General features: G+C 42.8%; 1 protein-coding gene across 2 annotated transcripts in view; it reads right to left on the bottom strand.

Annotated features, from left to right (window-relative positions):
* Window positions 1-1,985, bottom strand: part of DVL3 (dishevelled segment polarity protein 3) — a 170,157-nt gene extending 168,172 nt beyond the window's left edge. For both annotated transcript variants that reach the window (XM_063442874.1, XM_063442875.1), the window contains exon 1: window positions 855-1,985. In XM_063442874.1, coding sequence (XP_063298944.1) covers window positions 855-1,015 — 161 coding nt within the window. In that variant the 5' untranslated portion in view covers window positions 1,016-1,985. The remainder of the gene's footprint in view (window positions 1-854) is intronic.
* Between the last annotated feature and the right edge of the window lie 16,975 nt (window positions 1,986-18,960).

Raw genomic sequence — 18,960 nt, 5'->3', positions numbered from 1 at the left:
CAACAAGAACCTGAATTGTGACTTTAAATGGCATGAAATCTGACAATATTTGCAGGACGGAAATTAAATACATCACCCGAGAAGGTTAAAGGAGCCTGTGATTTTTCTTGTAATGGGAATTTAATGATACTGAGACAGAGGCCAGAATGTATGCCCTTCTTTCCATGCTAATCCTTTGTGCCCTTTAATTTACTGCTGTCAGTTTGCTGGTTTCCTGACTGGAAGAACACCAAATTTAAAATCTCTGTAACACTGAATAAGTAAAGGGTTGTTGTACGCACAGACATAAAAGAGTCTACCAATAACAGAATACTTTCCAATGTGTGCTAGTAACCCATCTAATAATAAATGTAAGAGTTTGTTTAATCAGTACCAATTTAGATAATTCTTAAATTCATGTTTTAACCATTTGAATGGCTGATGGGTGACCCATCTGCCATTTCTGAGTTAATAGCAGACTGCCAACAATAATCACAGCATACTAATAGCACTGGGTCATTGTTTCAAGACTAGATTCATATCCTCCGCTAGTCTATTACACAGCTGCAGACTCCCAACTCCAAATAGACAGGGCCAGGCCCAGATGCCACCTCAGGATTCCCCAGCTGTGTATAATCAGCTATCCTCAGATTCAGCCATTATACACAATGCAGAGTCCATACTGTCTCAGTCACTTATATCATGGACTGGCAACTTTAAAAAGTCTGCTATCACAGGAAGTCTACCATCAGCTCCAAACGAATTAAGGGGGAACTAATTGGCAGTGATTATTTAACAACCAGACTGGGGATATAAAATGCCACATTGACAGATATATTACCCCTACTCCTGACCTACAGATTTAGCTCACTCACCCAAAGTCATCATCCATGGACTTGAAGAAGAACTTGTAGTTGGGTTTGTTCAGAACACCTTTAAAGTCTCCCAGGGTAACTCTTTCAGAGGGTACGGGCAGCTTGACCAGGTACGGGGTCTCCTGCTCATCCAGGTGGTAAATAACCTTGGTTTCCCCCATGGTGACCCAACAGAGAAGGGTAAAGGCCTGAGGAAGAGGGTGCTGTAACCAGATTTGGGGAGGGGCCCAGCCCCAGTAGTTGTCATACAAGGGGGTTCATGGAGAGACAGAGGGCTGACAATGAGAGGATGTGGAGTCTAGAGGGGACAGTTTGAGCTCCAGTAGAAGACTATGCTGGGAGAATAGGATGTTAGAGACTGTCTGAGAGCTCACAGTGATGGGGCAGGCTGGATGAGAGCCTGGGAGCTCAGTGTGAACCTTGAGACTGGGCTTGGAGAGACAATCTCTCTGTGTGTGTGAAGCTAAGGTTGGAGGAGCTCAGTGTGGGAGCTCAGTGTGTAAAGCTAGGATAGGAGCTCAGTGTGTGTGTGAAACAGAGTGTGGGAGCTCAGTGAGAGGATGTGATGGTAGATACAGACTTAGACTGTGAGCTCAGTGAGAGGATGGTTTAGGAGCTCAGTATAGGAGCTCAGTGTGGATGGTAAGGGAGGTCAGTCTGGGAGCTCGGTATAGGAGCTCTGTGTGTGAGTTATGGTAGCTCTGTGTTGGAGCTCAGTATATGAGCTCTGTGTGGGAGTTATGGGAGCTCTGTGTTGGAGCTCAGTATATGAGCTCAGTGTGGGAGTTATGGGAGCTCAGTGTGGGAGTTATGGGAGCTCAGTGTGGGAGCTCTGTGTGGGAGTTATGGGAGCTCTGTGTGTGTGTGGTAGAGGATGGGCCGAGCAGGCAGTGTCTCTGTATATGCGGACGGCCAGTAATAAACAGTTGAGTGTGGCCTGTCAGTGCAGCACACATTAGCTTCTCTCCCGCTGGCTTGCCCGCCCCGAACCCTCGCTGTCGGAGGCCGGTGTAGTCCGGTGGCCTCTCCCGGTCCGGCCTGTGTGTTCGGGCACAGTTACCGGCCGGTTCCTCGCTCTGTTTCTGTCACTCGGTGTCCGTCTATCGGGCGCTGCGCATGCGCGGTACTCACTGCCAGTCGCGGCTCTCTACGCACGCGCCAACCAAGGACAGCCTAGTGAGAAACCACGCCCACAGCGACATACGTAACGGGAAATCCGCTTCTACAAAACGATGGCTTCTGGATGCCAGGCTTTGCTGATGACGTTATCCGGTCACATGATCAGACGGGGGTGACGTACGTTTCTAACTAGCCTATCGCGTGTGTTGAGCGGAGCGTGTTTGTAAGGCTGTAACAGTAATAGACTGAGCATGTAGTGAATGGGCAGTAAGCATTAGGCTGTGTCTCTCCCCCCTCCCTCTATCTATCAGGACCAGTTAGTGACCTGAATTATCGAGAATTCAAAGTAAATTTCACATTTTAGACAAAAATAGCAAACTTGGGTTAAAAAAGTGAGTTATTTTGGGCAAAAATTTGAAATTCAGCTCGAATTCATTACAATTCACACTTTAGTTAACCCCTTCAGGACGGAGTCAATAGTGCACGTTCTGATCAAAACAAAAATGCAAATGGTATGCCATCATGGGGGTAATTCTCATTCCTGGGCTACCATACGCTCTCAAAGGCAACATAACCAATCTGGCAAATTTCAATGTCAAACAAATGAAATGCAAGCCTTATATGTGACTCTCTAACTTTCCAAGACACCATAAAACCTGTACATGGGGGGTACTGTTATTCTCGGGAGACTTCACTAAACACAAATATTAGTGTTTTAAAACAGTAAAACATATTACAACAATAATATAGTCCATAAAAGTGCAGTTCGTTTGTAAAAAATGCAAAAAACTTAACTTTTACTTAAAATATCATCGTTGTAATACAATTTACCAGTTTGAAACACTAATATTTGAGTTCAGCGAAGTCTCCCGAGTAAAACAGTACCCCCCATGTACAAGTTTTATGGTGTCTTGGAGAGTTACAGGGTCAAATACAGTGCTTGCAAATTAAATTCTCAGCACTTTCTCCCTGTGTTGTCAGGTATGTCAATCAAATGTTAATTAATCAAATCACCGAATTATGTTAAAAGATTACTTAAATATACACGTAGAATTTTAATATATATGCATTTATAGGTATTTAAATTCTACGTGTATACTAATGTAATCTTTTATGTAATTATATGTATTTATCTATATAAATATATTTGCGATTATTTGCATTTTATATATAGATAGATATATATAGAATGTCATTCTAAGTGTATTTTGTTACCAATATATATATATATTAATAACAAAATACAGTTAGAATGAAATTACATATGTATATATAATTTATATTAAATTTTGTTTCAATATTTTATTTATTAATTGTATTATTTTATTTATTATTGTAATTATACGTATATATATAATATATATGTAGATCTATTATATATACATAATATATATACATATTATATATATGTAACGTCATTCTAAGTGTATTTTAATACTAATATATGTACTTATATTAGTATTAAAATACACTATGTATGACGTTAAATATATATAATATGTGTATATATATATATATATATACATATATTATATATATATATATATATATATATATATATATATATATATATATATATATATATATATATATATAAATATATTTATTTTATTTTATAACCTGTCTAATAATTTTTTTTTACACTACCTACCAGCAGGGGGACTGTCTAATATTTTAGACTGTCCCCCTGCTGGCAGATCCACAGCCAGCTATAGGGGGCCATGTGATCGCTCTTTGAGAGCGATCACATGGCCCCCGGGGGCCTGATTTGCCGTGGGGGGGCTGCCAGGCAGTCCTCCCGAAGCGGAGCGCCGGGTAGGTGAGTATTCCGGGCGCTCCAGGGCTCAAAGCCGTTACGGCGTTCCATGCCGCCGCAACGGCTTTAAAGCCCACTAAATGCGGGACGGCATGGAACGCCGTAACGGCGTTAACGGGTTAAAAGTCCTATTTGTTTGATTTTTGTATATTTTTCCCATTAATACCCCTTTGGCGGGGGGCGGGGCCTGACCGGGAAGCTGAACAGACATGCTTTCTGTGAGCTCCCGAGCCTGAACCCGATTTTTGGCAGAAAACAGTGGGAAAATCTCCTAATTCAGGATCCCACCGCACCTCACCTTGTTATATGGAGGCAGGGGTACCGGGGGACACATCGCCTGTTCAAATGCCCACTGGGAAACCGGACCGGGCATCATGCAGAGCGGGAAAGAGACGGCCGCTCTCCCCGCTCACCTAACACTGCAGCACCTGAAGTATTGGGCCTTCCCCCCCCCCCCCCCTAGGACCGGTGGGGGTTATCCCGGTCCACGCCAGCGACTACCACATGCATACATGGACCGCAAAAGAGGGCAATGACCTTAATCATACCCCCATCCAGCAAACCGCTACTGGCAAGATAGCGACCGAAACGGCAGCCACCACGTGTGCTTGAGACACAAAGAAATCTGACCTCGAGGCCAGGCTGGATGAGCTGTTTGCCAGATTCTGGAGGACAATAGCCTCCAGGGAGCAACAGGCTAAGGCATACCAACCTGCTACAATCCTACCGGCGATCCCCCAACGAAAGGGCTCACCTCCTCGTACAAACAAAGCCAGTGGACGGAAAATCCGAAAAGCATGTAAGCCCAAACGACTACCATTGCCTATAACAGCGACCCACCAATACCGAGGCCCGGCAAAACTAAACCTACATGAGAGGCATGAAAAGTCTACCCTGCAGCAGCGACACACTATGGCGAACAAGGGCCGGACAAGACCGTGGGGTCCCGGACAGATCACGGTGCAACTCCCCTACAAACGGCACACAGAGGCGGACCCGCGCCCAGGCATATCTCGGAGGCGACACCACAACCTGCAGCAAACCACCTCACACAGACCTTCACTGGTTAGCGGGTCTACCCCACAAGAGCGGGGCTATGAACTCACTTTCGCAAAGACCTCTCGCACCGACCGAAGAAGACGGATGCACCATACCGCCAAGCTGCAGGCCCCGCGATCTGGAGTCGGCTAGGTGACCACTTTAAACTGGCTACCGGAGTTCGACACCTACTTCGGGTTCCACTTGGACACTTATTGACCTTACTTATAATGCAGACATATCGAATTACAGACAACGGAGAACTCTAGTTACGGCAAGAGAGCAAATATGTACCTTGATAATCATTTATTGTTATTTTTTTTGCTGTATATCTGCCTAATAACTGTAACTATAACTGCCTTATTAGCGCTGGGTACTTGCAGCACACAATTTAATTCGACGCACAGCTCTGTCCACGCCAGGGGCCATGGAGGGAATTCCACGCGGGAATGAGCAACTACATACTGAGCCTCTCCGAACATAGCCTCACTACCTTGTTCCCAAGGTTAGCCCAACCCAGTTCACCAGTGTGACTACTAATCTATAGCCATAACGACCAGGAGGGCTCCAGTAAATAACTAGCTCAACACGTATGCATAAGTAGACATATCAGCCTGTTAGGATGAGGTTCGACTCAACACGCTACTGACCCATACCAGCCATGTCATTACATATTCTGTAACCATACCCTTTGCTGTGGTCATTAGCAATAACTAACCTACTGACTTACACTGACTTGCTCTAAAACATGTGGTAATTCGCAGCTTGAATAGCTCTTGACACAGCAAAATAATCACCTGTCTAGGAAATTAAGCGAGATCACTCTGTTATGTTAAGCAAAAGCCTACACAAAGTAAAGCTATACTGTTTCTATCCTTATATATAAAAATGTGCCTGTTCTACCTTGTACCTCTATATTCAACTGTTCGTACTGTGCTAGAGGATTGCCTTTCGGGTACCTCACAAGCATCTGTTATACGCTTACGCACTACAAAAATAAAGAATTAAAAAAAAAAATACCCCTTTGGCTTTACCCCTTAAAGTGGCACATGGTTTGCAGAGACCCCCAGCAGTGACTTTGCTGCTGGGACACAGGCCAAGTGCCACCATCTTCTCTCTGCAACTCCTAGTGGACGACATCCACTGCCGAACCCGCGGTCTATGGAGGTGAACGCGGAATACTCCATTGATAGTCAATTCACTGGTGATGGCTGGGGGATTGACCGTTCTAGACGGCAGTAGCTCAGGGTCTAGAAGTGTCAGGCGTAGGAAATATACAGAGACAAAATACTTTGTCCCACATGGCCCAGCCCTAACTTTGCTAATAGCCCATATATAGGGCTTCTGAAAATAGAAATAAAACTGTAGGATACTAAAAGGAAGTTAGGCGCTTGTAATAGCGACAGGCCAGGCCCGCTCTCGGGGGCACTATATGATACGTGATGTGCAAGAACATAGCTATGGAGGCTCATTCAGTAGTATACACACGAATACTTGTAATAACACTGTAAAAACCTTGACGGAAGGTGACGCTTGACTGCAGAGAATTCAAATGTATACTAAGAGTTTAATTGTATGTATAATTATCCAATAGATCATTGAATATGGGCTTCTGCGTAAGCCGGAATACTATTGATATGCCTCTGTTTCTGTCAAGAAAAAATAAAGAATAATAATGAAAAAAAAAAAAAATAATAATATTACTTTGTCCCAATATATCTCTTGACTGAGTCAATATGTATATTTGAAAGGGCTATTAACATCCTACATGTCCTCTATGCCCATTGAAAAAATGCATGTTAATAACACACATTTTAATGGCAGCTAAGATAGTGTTGGCAAGGCATTGGAAAAGTACTAAAGTTTTAGAGTGGGCTGAAATTAAAAAACAATCAATATATCAATGGAAAATGGAAACTGAAATAATTCAAAGGAATTCTGTTGGATTGAAGAAAATCAGCAGATGGAAAAATATTGTGGATAAGCTCCTGGTCAGTAATTAATGTTTATATTATAGATGGTATGTGATGACCCCGAGGTGTGTCTGGGTCCCGAGAGAAATTAGCTGCAATAGATGTGCCCATCTGGGAAATAACTGCATACATGGTCACAACAATGCTAGCTCTTGGGGACTGTTTGTGTGTCTGAGTGTGACTGTCTTTTGGAGATACCTTAATCTTGCAATTCGTGTAATTTACAGACACTGTAATTCCATCATTGTTCCTTTTATTTTTGATGTATAGGAATTCTATTTGTATATATGCGATGCAACGTGAGGCACTGTTTGTATTTTATAGACATTTCGCTTTAACGACTTCCTATTTAGTACAGATGAAAACGCATTCACTTGAATATATGTATTGCAAATTTAGGTACTGTACGTATTTTTGTATATTGTAAAATTTTGGAAAAATAAAATATATAAAAAAAAAACAAAAAAAAAAACATCCTACATGTATACCCAACACATCATTATGTGTGAAAATGGAAACAAACTAAAAAAACTTTTTCCTACATTTTTGCTAATAATAATGTTTACACATCCTGTGCAACTAATTAAAAAGAACTCATAATAGATTATATCAACCCTGATTGTTAAGTATCTAATATGTTAAGGATCTAAATTAATGTTTGATAGCTCATGCTAACCCTATACCAACCCCCACACAAAGGCTATACCACTTACCCAATGCTTACACTAACTCTAACTGTATGCCTATCTTAATCTTACTTTTTAACCCTACACTATTTTTAAAGTGGCACTGTCACCGTTTGGGGACTCTACCAAATTTGCAGAGTTGTTCCGGCAGAGCCCTTATGGAGCTGATGTCACTGCTGCACTACCGCGCATGTGCGAGAGTACAGTATTGAGGTCTATGGAGCGGGATCCTCCATAGACACGACCAAGTCCCGGTCCCTGCAGCCGTCATTGTAGATGGCTGTCGGTATTAACGCCACCCTGAGTCTAAGAAAGTTAGGCGGAGGAAAAATACAGACACAAGGTAGCCCCAGCTTTGTCTCTGTATATCTCATGACTTGGTTAGAATTTCAGTAAAATTCCAATGCGGTCAAAATGAGTATTCTATCTTTATAAAATAAAAAAAAAATTGTTGTTGCTCTAACCCTAAAACAGCATTAACTCTAAAGCTAAGCCTAAACCAAGTGTAACCCTACACTACTGTTACCCCTAAATCTAACCCCAACCCAAATTCTAATATTAGAAATGGGTTTTACTCTATTTAACATAGTAGATGGTGGTATGTTGCTACCATCTATTGGCCGTTTTCAGAATTACACTTTGTGTAATTCTGAATGAGCCTGCTTCCCAGTTAAATATATAGAGATCGGTGCTGGCATCCTGGCACCTAGCACCGGTCCTTTTTGGAAAGGGACAGGCTGGGTGATCCTGTCAGGGTTTATTCAGGTCCTGGAGGGTCTCCCCTGGGCACAAAAACTGCAGCTGAGCACTAAAGGGCTCTATGCAGTCCTGGGGTTTGTGTTGTGTGCAGGGATTTAACTCTGTTCACACCATAATACCTAACTATGCATTTAAAGAGACCATATAGGCTCCCAGGATACTTCATCTCATTTAAATGATTTGGGTGCAGTGTCCCTGTTTTAGAGAGCATTAGAGCATTAATACTGCTTAGACAGCCACTAGAGGCACTTCCTGCATTTACATGGAGTATAACACTGTGAAACGACACTGGATGTCCTCACACTTTGCATGAGTACGTCCAGCACCATCAAAAATCCCATAGGAAAGCATTGAATCAATTAATTCTTAAAGGGACACTACAGGCACCCAGACACCTTTAGCTCATGCCTATTGCACTTAGTGCTGCAATGTTCAGATAAAGACACTAAAATTGGCCCTAGCACATTAAGGGGAGCCCCAATGTATTCACTGGTACCTGGGTTTAGTGGTGTGAGCAGAGATTTACATGAATGGGTCTACATTTCAGTATGGTATTCAAAATAAGAAAAATGCTAGGCAAACTGCAAAATCAAAGAAGTGAGCAGTGTAAATGAAGAGTTTTACTTTGCAGAAATAGGGGTAGAAATCAGGAAAACACCTAGTGAATGGAATAGTGCAATCAATTTAATAGGTAACCAGCAAGACAAGATACATTTTGCTGAGCAGGATAGCAGTTTTTCCATATGCAAAATGTCAGCTTGTCACTGTATAGTACAACCCAACACGCAAAATGGTAAATATAACGTATTATTGGTCCTTAGAGTGGCTGGGCTACATGTAAATATACAGAAAATGGTCAAAGACAAAACAGATATGAGGGAGCAAGAAATCAGGAGAATGAGAGACAAAAGCCATGTTAAGGATACCAGAAAGTAAAATCGTCATAACCAGAAAATACAGAAATTTACTATATAAATCTGCTACTGGGACCAACAATGTAGCACAACAGGGCATAGAACGTAGCCCCAGCAAACTATTTTTATAATGTGGCTTGTAACCGTGACCTAACTATGTGAGGGGCCATTGAAACCGGCATAATGTAGCATGTCATAAAAGAAGGTGGAGTTACAGCACTCTGCATCTGAATCGGTAAAATAAGATCCCGAGGTGTGGGAAAGAGTACGGCCTCCCTCCATAACCCCACATGGGCACCGTGAGGAAACCAGCACCGCAGGTACCCTGACACAGATTAAGACAGGTATTGCTCAGCAATAGGAGTGGATTAATCAACAAAATGGGCAGGATTGGACACTTCACACCTCTATTTAAAGTTGCTCACTTGCCAGCCTTTCATTTATTCATTTATTTATTTATTTTTATATTGTATAAAGATAAAATTAAACTAAATCTGAATGCAATCAAAAAATTTAAAGAGTAGGCCTTACTTTGTCTTATGTTAACAAAACTTGACAAAAGGTGGCATTTACACCGTCAAGTGTATTTGTTTTTTTCTTCAATCAGTGTTTTGTTGAGTGCCATATGTGAGATACAAACAAGGCAAAATGCAGTAAAAGAGCTGTACAAAGAATACTTAATATTACAGTAAAATTGCTGTACAAAAATCCCTGTCTAGAGATGTGAAAATCAGACCATTGTATTTTAGTAATAAAGTAAACCGGCAAAGTAGACAGTGCATGGAAAACAAAACATAATAAAACAGTATGCACTGATGGCAATCACAGATGAAAGAAGATAAAATAAATGTAGTGAGTGATGTGCAAATCACTTGGAAGCCACTCAGCTCATAGTTAAAGCAATAATGCAGAGGCACAAGGTATGCACATATAACAGCAAAGTAAAAAGAAACTATTAATTAAAGACATAAGGGTGGACAGCAGGGCATCTATCTATCAAAAAAGGTTAGTAAACCTCCCATGGTAGGTAAAGCTTGGGTTCCATTGCTGTGTTTCTGAGCAAATGCCACTCAGCAGCACAGCAATCGAGTCACAGAACCGTGCCATACCAGCCCTTGGCCTGCAAGGGAGCCGTCATCCTAAGCACCGTAAACCATGTCCAAGCTATGTTACCTAGAGAGTGGTGTAATTTTAGGTCAGTGGTTATGACGCCTCTGCTGCGTAGCCATCTATGTGTGTGGGTGGTGAGAGGGGTAAATTACCTGAAGGGTTCTGAGTCTAGAAAAGAATTACTGCTTAGAAATGGTGTAGGAAATGGCATGGGGTCTCAAGGATGTCAACTTTGATTCTGGAGAACCGTAAACCATCTTGTAAGTAGTAGATAATTACAATGTTGTTTGCTAGTTAAACTTAACCCAGATTCTCTCGAAGAGCTGATCATATTTAGTCAGGATATCCTTTGGTTGTGAGCATGCCATCTTGCATGGTAGGCCCTTGTGATTCAGTGTGATTGGACAGTCTGTGATTTAAAAAAAAAAAAACCTTTGGGAGAGCTGTATCAAAGTGTTATGTTGTAATAGGTGGTCTGGATTACTAGAACTTGGGAAATCACCATGTAAACTAGTGGAACCAGCAAGCACATTCCATTGGTGACACCTCACATTTTACATTTATGAACCACATTTAGAATAGTAAATATCTTCCTTTGCCGTAAATCTTGGACCATCAGATCTTCTAACTGTCAAATATCTTCAACTGCCTACACCTACAAGCTGAATGGCCAAACACTTAATTAGCTTAAGGGGGACACATAGATGGCTGAGAAGCATGTCCTTAGATGCCATTGGAGGAGAAGGGTCATTGGATACCCCTGAATTACCTCATAGGGAAGGAAGGCTAAACTTCCCAGAGTGATGGAAAGTAACAACTCCATGTGAGTCATTTAAAAGAAAAACAATCAGTCTAGGACAGACTGACTGTCCCAATTTGAGAGGTGAGGAAAAAAAGACTGAGGATCAGTCAGGATCCCTTTAACTTTTTACTGTGTTATTTGATGAGAGGGGAGGGGCTACCCACTGCCATGTCAGCCGGGAAATATAGGTAAAACAAACAGAATAGACAATAATGTGAAGCATAGTCATGGATTGAAAGACTAATATAAGAGGCTGAGATGGGCATGTATGTTCACAGAGAGAAAGTACACTAAATCAGACAAATTGTTTGTCGTCTCTACCCAAAGTAGCATTACCTTAGCAAGTACACTTGGCTGTCAACTTGTATGCCTCAGCATGGCTCGCAAGAGCACAAAGCTAACTTCTTTTATTAAGGCAGTATTGATACCAGCATGACACCCCAGATGTGAGTTGCAGAACTAAAATACCTATTGTGGCAATAAAGCCCCAGTCACACGTCAATTTCTCAGTGACAACAGTTGGAAAGTATGAGTTGTTCTCTGGTGTCCTTGAGAAGCAGGATACCATGGAAATAGCTCAGGCCACCAGGACACTAGTGCCAAGAGTGTTCTACTATATTCAGGACACTTGGGAGTTATGTCTGTTTTTGATATATTGTAACTAAAAGATTCTGCAATTAAGCCCATAATAATCATTAGCATTAGGCTCTTACTCCAGCACAGTTATGAGGTTTATTTATGAATACATATTTGAGAAACTCGAATGGTCTGAAATAAGCATTGTATCTTAGCTTTGCCCGTAGAAACACAATTTCTAATCCTAAATTAGTGTTTGCTTGCAGGAGTTAATGCTAAAGAACAGTCTGACTCAGAGTGTAGTCATGCACCAGTAATTATATTAATCCAGATAATTCCCTGCTATGTTTATAACAAATGTAAAGGTGTGTCCTTATCTCACTGTGTTGTTGAAAGATGTGATACTTGGGAACTGTAAATTTGTAATAATTGTCCACTGTGATATAGCCCAATAGTTGACATCTATCAACTGTGACGTGGAAATTGGGCGATAAGAAATGGGTATTTGTAGATTTTTTGGTTGACAATTCTGCATATAACAGGGTTAATCAATACATTATGAATTGTGACAAAAGATCCAAGATTGTAAACAAGGAAAAAAAAAACAAGTTGCAGGTAAGATTGAGAATTTGCTCAAAACGGTTATTTCAGCCTATTTCAGCCTAAACTTTGTCATTCTAATCTCAATTCGCTACAATTTGTAATTTAGTGAACAACCGTATCACTGTTTTACTTTTACAATGTTTTTTCTTCAGAGTTTTGAAGAAAAAAGTGTCTACGCACTTAGAGATAATGAATAATAAACATGAAGTATAAGATGCATAAAAAGAATAATTGTTGTGTTCACTGTATAACTAAATAAGTACAATTGCATAAATAATGTGCATCTTATTAATCAGATTTGAAAATATTCTATTTTTCCTAGAAAGCATCCATGCATTTTAAAATCTGCTTATAATCTGATAAAACAACATCTTTAGGCAGTTAAATACAAATGTATTTATTGTTTACAGAAAATAATAGTTTTGTCTCTGTCATGAGCTAAATATCCTGTCTTCACGTCTTCCAGGATCATTCAAAGTGAGAATTCAAAGTGAATTCAATATCAATTTCCATTTCCAATTTAAGGTGAACATTGCAGAACTGGGAAAACTCTAACTCTGCTCTCCTTTCACACTGTAGTCTTACATTTGAAATTCTATTTGAATTCTTAGTAAATAAACCTACATGTATTCATCAATCAAGTGTTAGAGGCAGTATGCTGGAGAATGTAAGAAAGATTACGGGCATGTAGAATCTATTGCACAGGTATTTAAATTCTGAGACATTTAAGTTATGGTAGTAAGATGATGGCTCTAGATCCCTATCACCAGGTGGCATGTACACTGATTGAAATTGTATGCATTTAAAGTGTCTCTTTCACTGGAAATATTTACATAAATTAGGAGTGAATAATATTCTTTTTTTTTTTTAATTCTTTATTTATGGTCACAAAATAGCATAACAACTCAGTATACAGTACAATACAACATTGTGCAAATAGTACAACGATAATGTAACATAACATGGCATCCTGAGCCATGTCACGGTTAAGCTATTCAACTCAACAGCGTTTCTTAAATTCACCTTATGATCCCGTAACTCTGTTATCAGTATGCTTCAGAAGCACCAAATTTTTTGTTTTTATGTGTGAGATACAGTAGAGAATTAGTAGAAAAGAGAGATAGGACAGAAAAGACCTGTTGCCCTGTCAGAACATGCCTCTGTGCCTTGGAGAGGGAGTGACACTGGAGAAGACCCTGATCTGATGTTTGTAACCTCACTTGGTAAAGCTAATCTCCCATATGTCCGTAAAACTGAATGATCAATCCCCTGGACTATGCGGAGACACAGAATTGCATGGAATATGTGTTCGAGAGCCGACACAGGAATAGAGAAGAAGAGAAGGCACAGGAATAGAGAAGAAGAGAAGGATAGAATAGTGTGTGTTGGTCGCTTGTTAGAGAGGGGGAAGAGAAGGAAGGGAGGGGAGGAGGCAGAAGAGGGCCGCATCCGTCGGCACCCCAACTCCACTCCTCACAACCCCCACCAGCATCCCACTTCAGTCTACAAAGTCACTTGAGTTCCAGGGTTCCGATACTTTCTCATATTTGTGTACCATGTTTCTCACCTGCGCTGTCAGTTTGTCCATCAGACAATTGTCCTTAACTTTATCAAGGACCTGGGAGACAGAGGGAACGGTAGGTTGTAGCAAAATCTGAGCTGTGGCTCGTCTGGTCGCCAAAGTGACTCTGAATCAACGTTTGCTCTGAGCGAGTCCACCCTTCTAATGGCTTATTCAGGAGGCACTTCCTTGGGGTTAGGTCCGGTCATCTGTGAATACGTTTTTCCAAAACGTCTCCTATTGCAGACCAGAGTGTTCTGATCTGGGGGCACTCCCACCACATGTGGAGGTATGTGCCCTTGAGGCAGCAGCACCTCCAGCACAAGTAAGTCGGAGTTTGATTTATGCAATGGAGTTTCACCGGTGTAGTGTACCACCGAAACACAGTCTTAAAACATTGCTCTTGCAACGTGATGCAAATGGAGGAAGAAGCAGCCGCTTCCCAGATATCCTGCCAGTGTAACAAAAATATACCCCAACACGCAGGATTCAACTCAACAGAAGACAACACAGAGGGGAGATACGTCTACCGGACCTTAGAATGGCCGGACTCAACGTATATGAGAGGAGTACAGAGTCAGGAGCGATCCGAGGTCAAGGGCACAAAGAGACAGCGTAAACTAAGACTAGCCGGGGTCTGGTACACAGTAAACAGCAAGTCGGCAAACAGAACAGATAAGGATAAAGAGATGACGTAGTCAGAAACAAAGCCAAGGTCAAGTACGAAGGAACACAACTGAACACAACAAGCGCTAAAGGGAACTGAAACAGAAACCACGATAGGGCAAGGAACTAAGGGAAAAAGGTGAGTATATATACCTTAACATCTATTTTGATTGGCCCCTGTCATATCCACGCCCCCAAAAGGTAAGTGTATGGGGTGTGTGGCATGACAGGGACCAATGGGAGGCCTTTGCCAATTTAGGCTCCCACTGTCCCTTTAAGAGCGCACCCGATACCCGCGGCGCGCTCTTAGAGTCAGGCGGTGTCAGGATCGGGACAGGGATCCAACACGCAGAGTACAAAGAGTAGCAGATACGTATACTGGACCTTAGAATGGCCGGACTTAACGTAAAACTACGTATAGAATGGTCAGGGACAAGCCGAGGTCGAGGGAACGAGAAGACAGGTAAGCGAGAGACAAGCCGGGTCAAGGATAACAGAGAAGACAGGTAAGTAATAACAAAGCCGGGTCAGAACAAAAAGACAAGAGAATACAGGAGCACTGTGTGACTAGGCTGGCTAGAACCACGACAGGGCAATGAGCAAATGCTGAGAGCTCCCTTAAATACCCTGGTTCTAGAGACTAATCACGCCTCCGCCGAGGCCTGATTCGTGTCCGGGATTTGACTGACAGGTCGGGGTAGAATGGCGTCATGACGTCGACTACTGAGCGTCACGTTACAAAAAGGCATAGTTCTCTCGCGGCCGGCGTTTACATGCGCGAGGGGACCGCGAGGAACGGAAGAATCATGCCGTCTGGATGGAACAACGTCTAAGTCTCTACCCGTCTCAGGGGTAGAGACTACAGGTACCCTGACAGTACCCCCCCTCTCAGAAACGCCCACCGGGCGGAAGGAACCGGGACGAGATGGAAAGCGGGAATGAAAAGCCCTGCGAAGACGAGGAGCATGGACATCCTCCTGTGGTACCCAGGTCCTCTTTGCAACGTCTCTAATCTGTAAGTATCGAAAAAAGCCAGACGGGGTGAGTCTAGTGTGTGTCTTAAGGGTCTCAAATGACACTATCTGGCCCCCCTCATATAAATGACAAAATATCTGAAGGCCTGCCCCTTCTATATTTTTTAAATCTCGGGCCAACATACTTGGAGAGAACGCCCTGTTTCTGAGCAGAGGAGTGATCGGGGACAGGATGGAGGACAGGCCAAATTTAGAAGCTGTCGCATCCCATATTATGAGTGAGTTAAGTATGGCTGGGAAGTGGACCGTAATATTATTCTATTCTTTCTAGGAACCCACATGTTGTATTGTTGGGTATCCGCTCCTGTCATTAGGGATTCCAAGTCGACCCATCTCCTAACATCCACCAGTACATGCCACATTGCTATCACTGTAAGCTGTGCTGCCTGGTAATAATAGCATAAATGAGGTAGCCCCAGCCATCCCCTCATTTTAGGGAGATAGAGGACATTTCTAGAGACCTTGTGCCTCTTGTTCTGCCAAATGAAAGACCCTATTGCACTTTGTAGGGGTGCTAAATCAATTTTCGTAATCTTAATTGGGAGGGCCTGGAATAGAAATAGAATACGTGGCAATATGTTCATCTTCACAGAGTGAACACGACCAATCCACAAGATCGACGTATCCATCCATTTTTCCATATCTCATCAATTTTTTCATTAGGGGTCTATAGTTAATTTTGTATAATTTAGAGGGATCAGCTGTTAAATGCGTCCCTAAGTATTTAAGGGAGCATTGTGCCATCTGAGTGCTATAGGTGGATTGGATGTGTGCCGTGTCTACCGCCGACATCTCTAGGGGGAGAGCGCTAGATTTATTCATGTTCGCTTTATAGCTGGAAATGGACCCATACGTCGTCAAGAGATCCTGGAGTGCAGCCATAGACTCCACGGGATCGGTAAATGATATTAGAATGTCATCTGCATATGCCAAAACCAAAAATTGTGTACCCCGACCGTGATTCCGTGAATATCTGGGTGTTCACAGATAGCGTGCAGAAGGGGTTCCAGAGACCGCACAAACTGCAATGGGGAGAGTGGGCAGCCCTGCCGTGTGCCGTTTTCCAACCAACGTCCATATTTTTCAGCTCCTGGGACACGGACCTGTGCAGTTACGTCACGGTACATAGCTCGAGATAAGGCGGTGGGAAGCCCAGAAAGGCAAGGAGACAGAATAGATAGGGCCAGTTGACCCTATCAAGACCATCTCAGCATCAAGGGAGACCAGTATGGAAGGATTCTTGACTGTAACTTGTCTCCAAATCAGGCCTACGTTTCTGCGCGTGCTCTCAAACAATTGGCGCCCGGGTATGAAACCCACTTGGTCAGCATTGATTAATGTTGATAAAAAAGGGTTCAACTTGTCTGCCAGTATCTTGGCCAGTATCTTTGAGTCATGATTGATAAGGGAGATGGGGGCGATAGTTTTCTGGCAACAAGGGATCTTTGTTGGGTTTTGTGATCAGGACTATCGTAGCCAAGGACATGTCCCTATCCAGGGCCTCACCGTCCTGATTGTTAAAGAGCAAATCAAGCCTAGGGGTCAATAATCTTGCCAGGAGCAAATCCATTTTATTGGCCTTCTCGTAAAAGGTCCTCTTGGACCAGAAAACATTCCTGGCCGTATCCTCCACCAGGAGGTCCTGAAGAGACAACCATACCGCTTTTAATTAGGACGTCTGCGGCGCAGTCTGATTTATGGCATTGTTCTAAGCTGCGCAGCGATTCCAGTAATGAATGCAATAATTGAGTTTTCCATTTCTTTTTAACCGTTGCCAGACAAATACATTTCCTTGAATAACCGCCTTATGAGCAGCATAAACCTTCATCGCCGTAAGTTCTCACATATCGTTTTCTAGAACATAATCCTGTTATTCCCTGCGAATATGTGAAACGATCACAGGGTCACGCAGCAAGGAAGCATTCAGCTTCCAGGACCACGGTGAGGCCGTGCACAGATTGCCTAACTTGAGGGATGCATCTGCGTGTTGCGAACAAGTGATCGATCCAATCCCAGAGCCGACGACACGGGCCAGAAATGATTGTTAACTAGGAAATAATCTATCCATGAATACGAGTCATGGGGTGCTGAATAGAAAGTATAGTTTACATCAGTTGGGTGTTGTGCCCTCCAGACGTCTAAACGCCCGGTAGTCTGAAGGAAATTGTGGACCAACTTGTCCTGTCCCCCTCTGCCCTGTGAATGTGGGAGCCCTCTGTGAGAGCTGCGGTCGATGGCAGGACACGGCACAGAATTAAACTCTCCACCCATCAGGATCATGCCATGAGGTAAAGCCCTAGCTTTATCTGTCAGAGTCCCAGAAGTCTGCATCAGGGGCATTAGGGACATACATATTGATCAAATCGATCACGTGAGAGTGAAGAGTACTATACAGTATCATGTATCTACCCTCAGGGTCCAGGTCTGAACCAGTGATATGGAGTGGACATTTATTGTGAATCAGAGGCATGTGGGCAATAATAACAATGGGTTGAGGTAGAAAAATACCGTCCTCTGCCTAGACCTATCGATCTGAGCAATGGAGGTACCAAGGTGTCACGCTTTCCTAATGATCTATATGCTAGGGATCTAGCTTCCTGGCTTGAGGCAAATATTTGCCGTGGACACCCATTACCGGTCTATCCGATCTCTGATACCATGCCTTTTCCATTTCCACCTCCGTGTTGCCACCTACCTAGCTCCCAGAACAGTGGGTAAAACTTTAAACCAGGGATGGGTCCCCCAGATATACAAAACGATTTCCCCCGTAGGAAACCCAATTTCCCTCTTATACCTCAGTTTGTAGCCGGTTTTCTTTATTTTGTGTTGTTGTTGTTGTTTTCGTGTGTTTTTCGTTTCGTTTTGTTTTGTAGAGGTCAACCGGACATTATTTACATAGCTTAAAAAGATCATAGAGTCAGAGAATTTTTTTTTTGGAGTGTTGTTTTATTCTGTGGTTTTCTTGTTTGTTAACATTTTGCCTATGAGCAACAGAAAACATAATGATAACAGGTGCCTTTACCCTGAACCTTATTTCCCTAGTATTGCCTCTCACCCGAATGTTCTACCTTCTCCTGCCCGGTACCTCTGCTCATTCACCGGCTTGGAGCCACTCTCTTGGTAGATCGGTGGCTTCTGCTCCCATGCCTGGAAGGGTGTTCGGCACTTGGAGCCCCAAGTTACCGAAAAAGGCCACGGGGTCTCCTCCCAGGTGCAGGACATGTAGGCGTCCATCTTTGTAAACCAGCGATTTGAAAGGGTAACCCCAGGCATATTTCATGTTGGCCTGGCGGAGAACCTCCATGACCGGCTTCCACTCCTGCCTTCGCTGCAACATGAGGGGTGCCAGATCTTGATAGAACAAAATAGGGACGCCCTTGTGAATGATGGGGCCTTCTCTCGCCCTCTGCATCACCACTTCCTTAGTAGGGAAATGCAGGAACCTCACA

The sequence above is a fragment of the Pelobates fuscus genome, chromosome 2 (genome assembly GCF_036172605.1).
Source record: "Pelobates fuscus isolate aPelFus1 chromosome 2, aPelFus1.pri, whole genome shotgun sequence".
In the NCBI taxonomy this organism is placed as follows: Eukaryota; Metazoa; Chordata; class Amphibia; order Anura; family Pelobatidae; genus Pelobates; species Pelobates fuscus.
The sequence above is the reverse complement of the archived record's forward strand: the minus strand, read 5'-3'. Positions and strand labels throughout refer to the sequence as shown.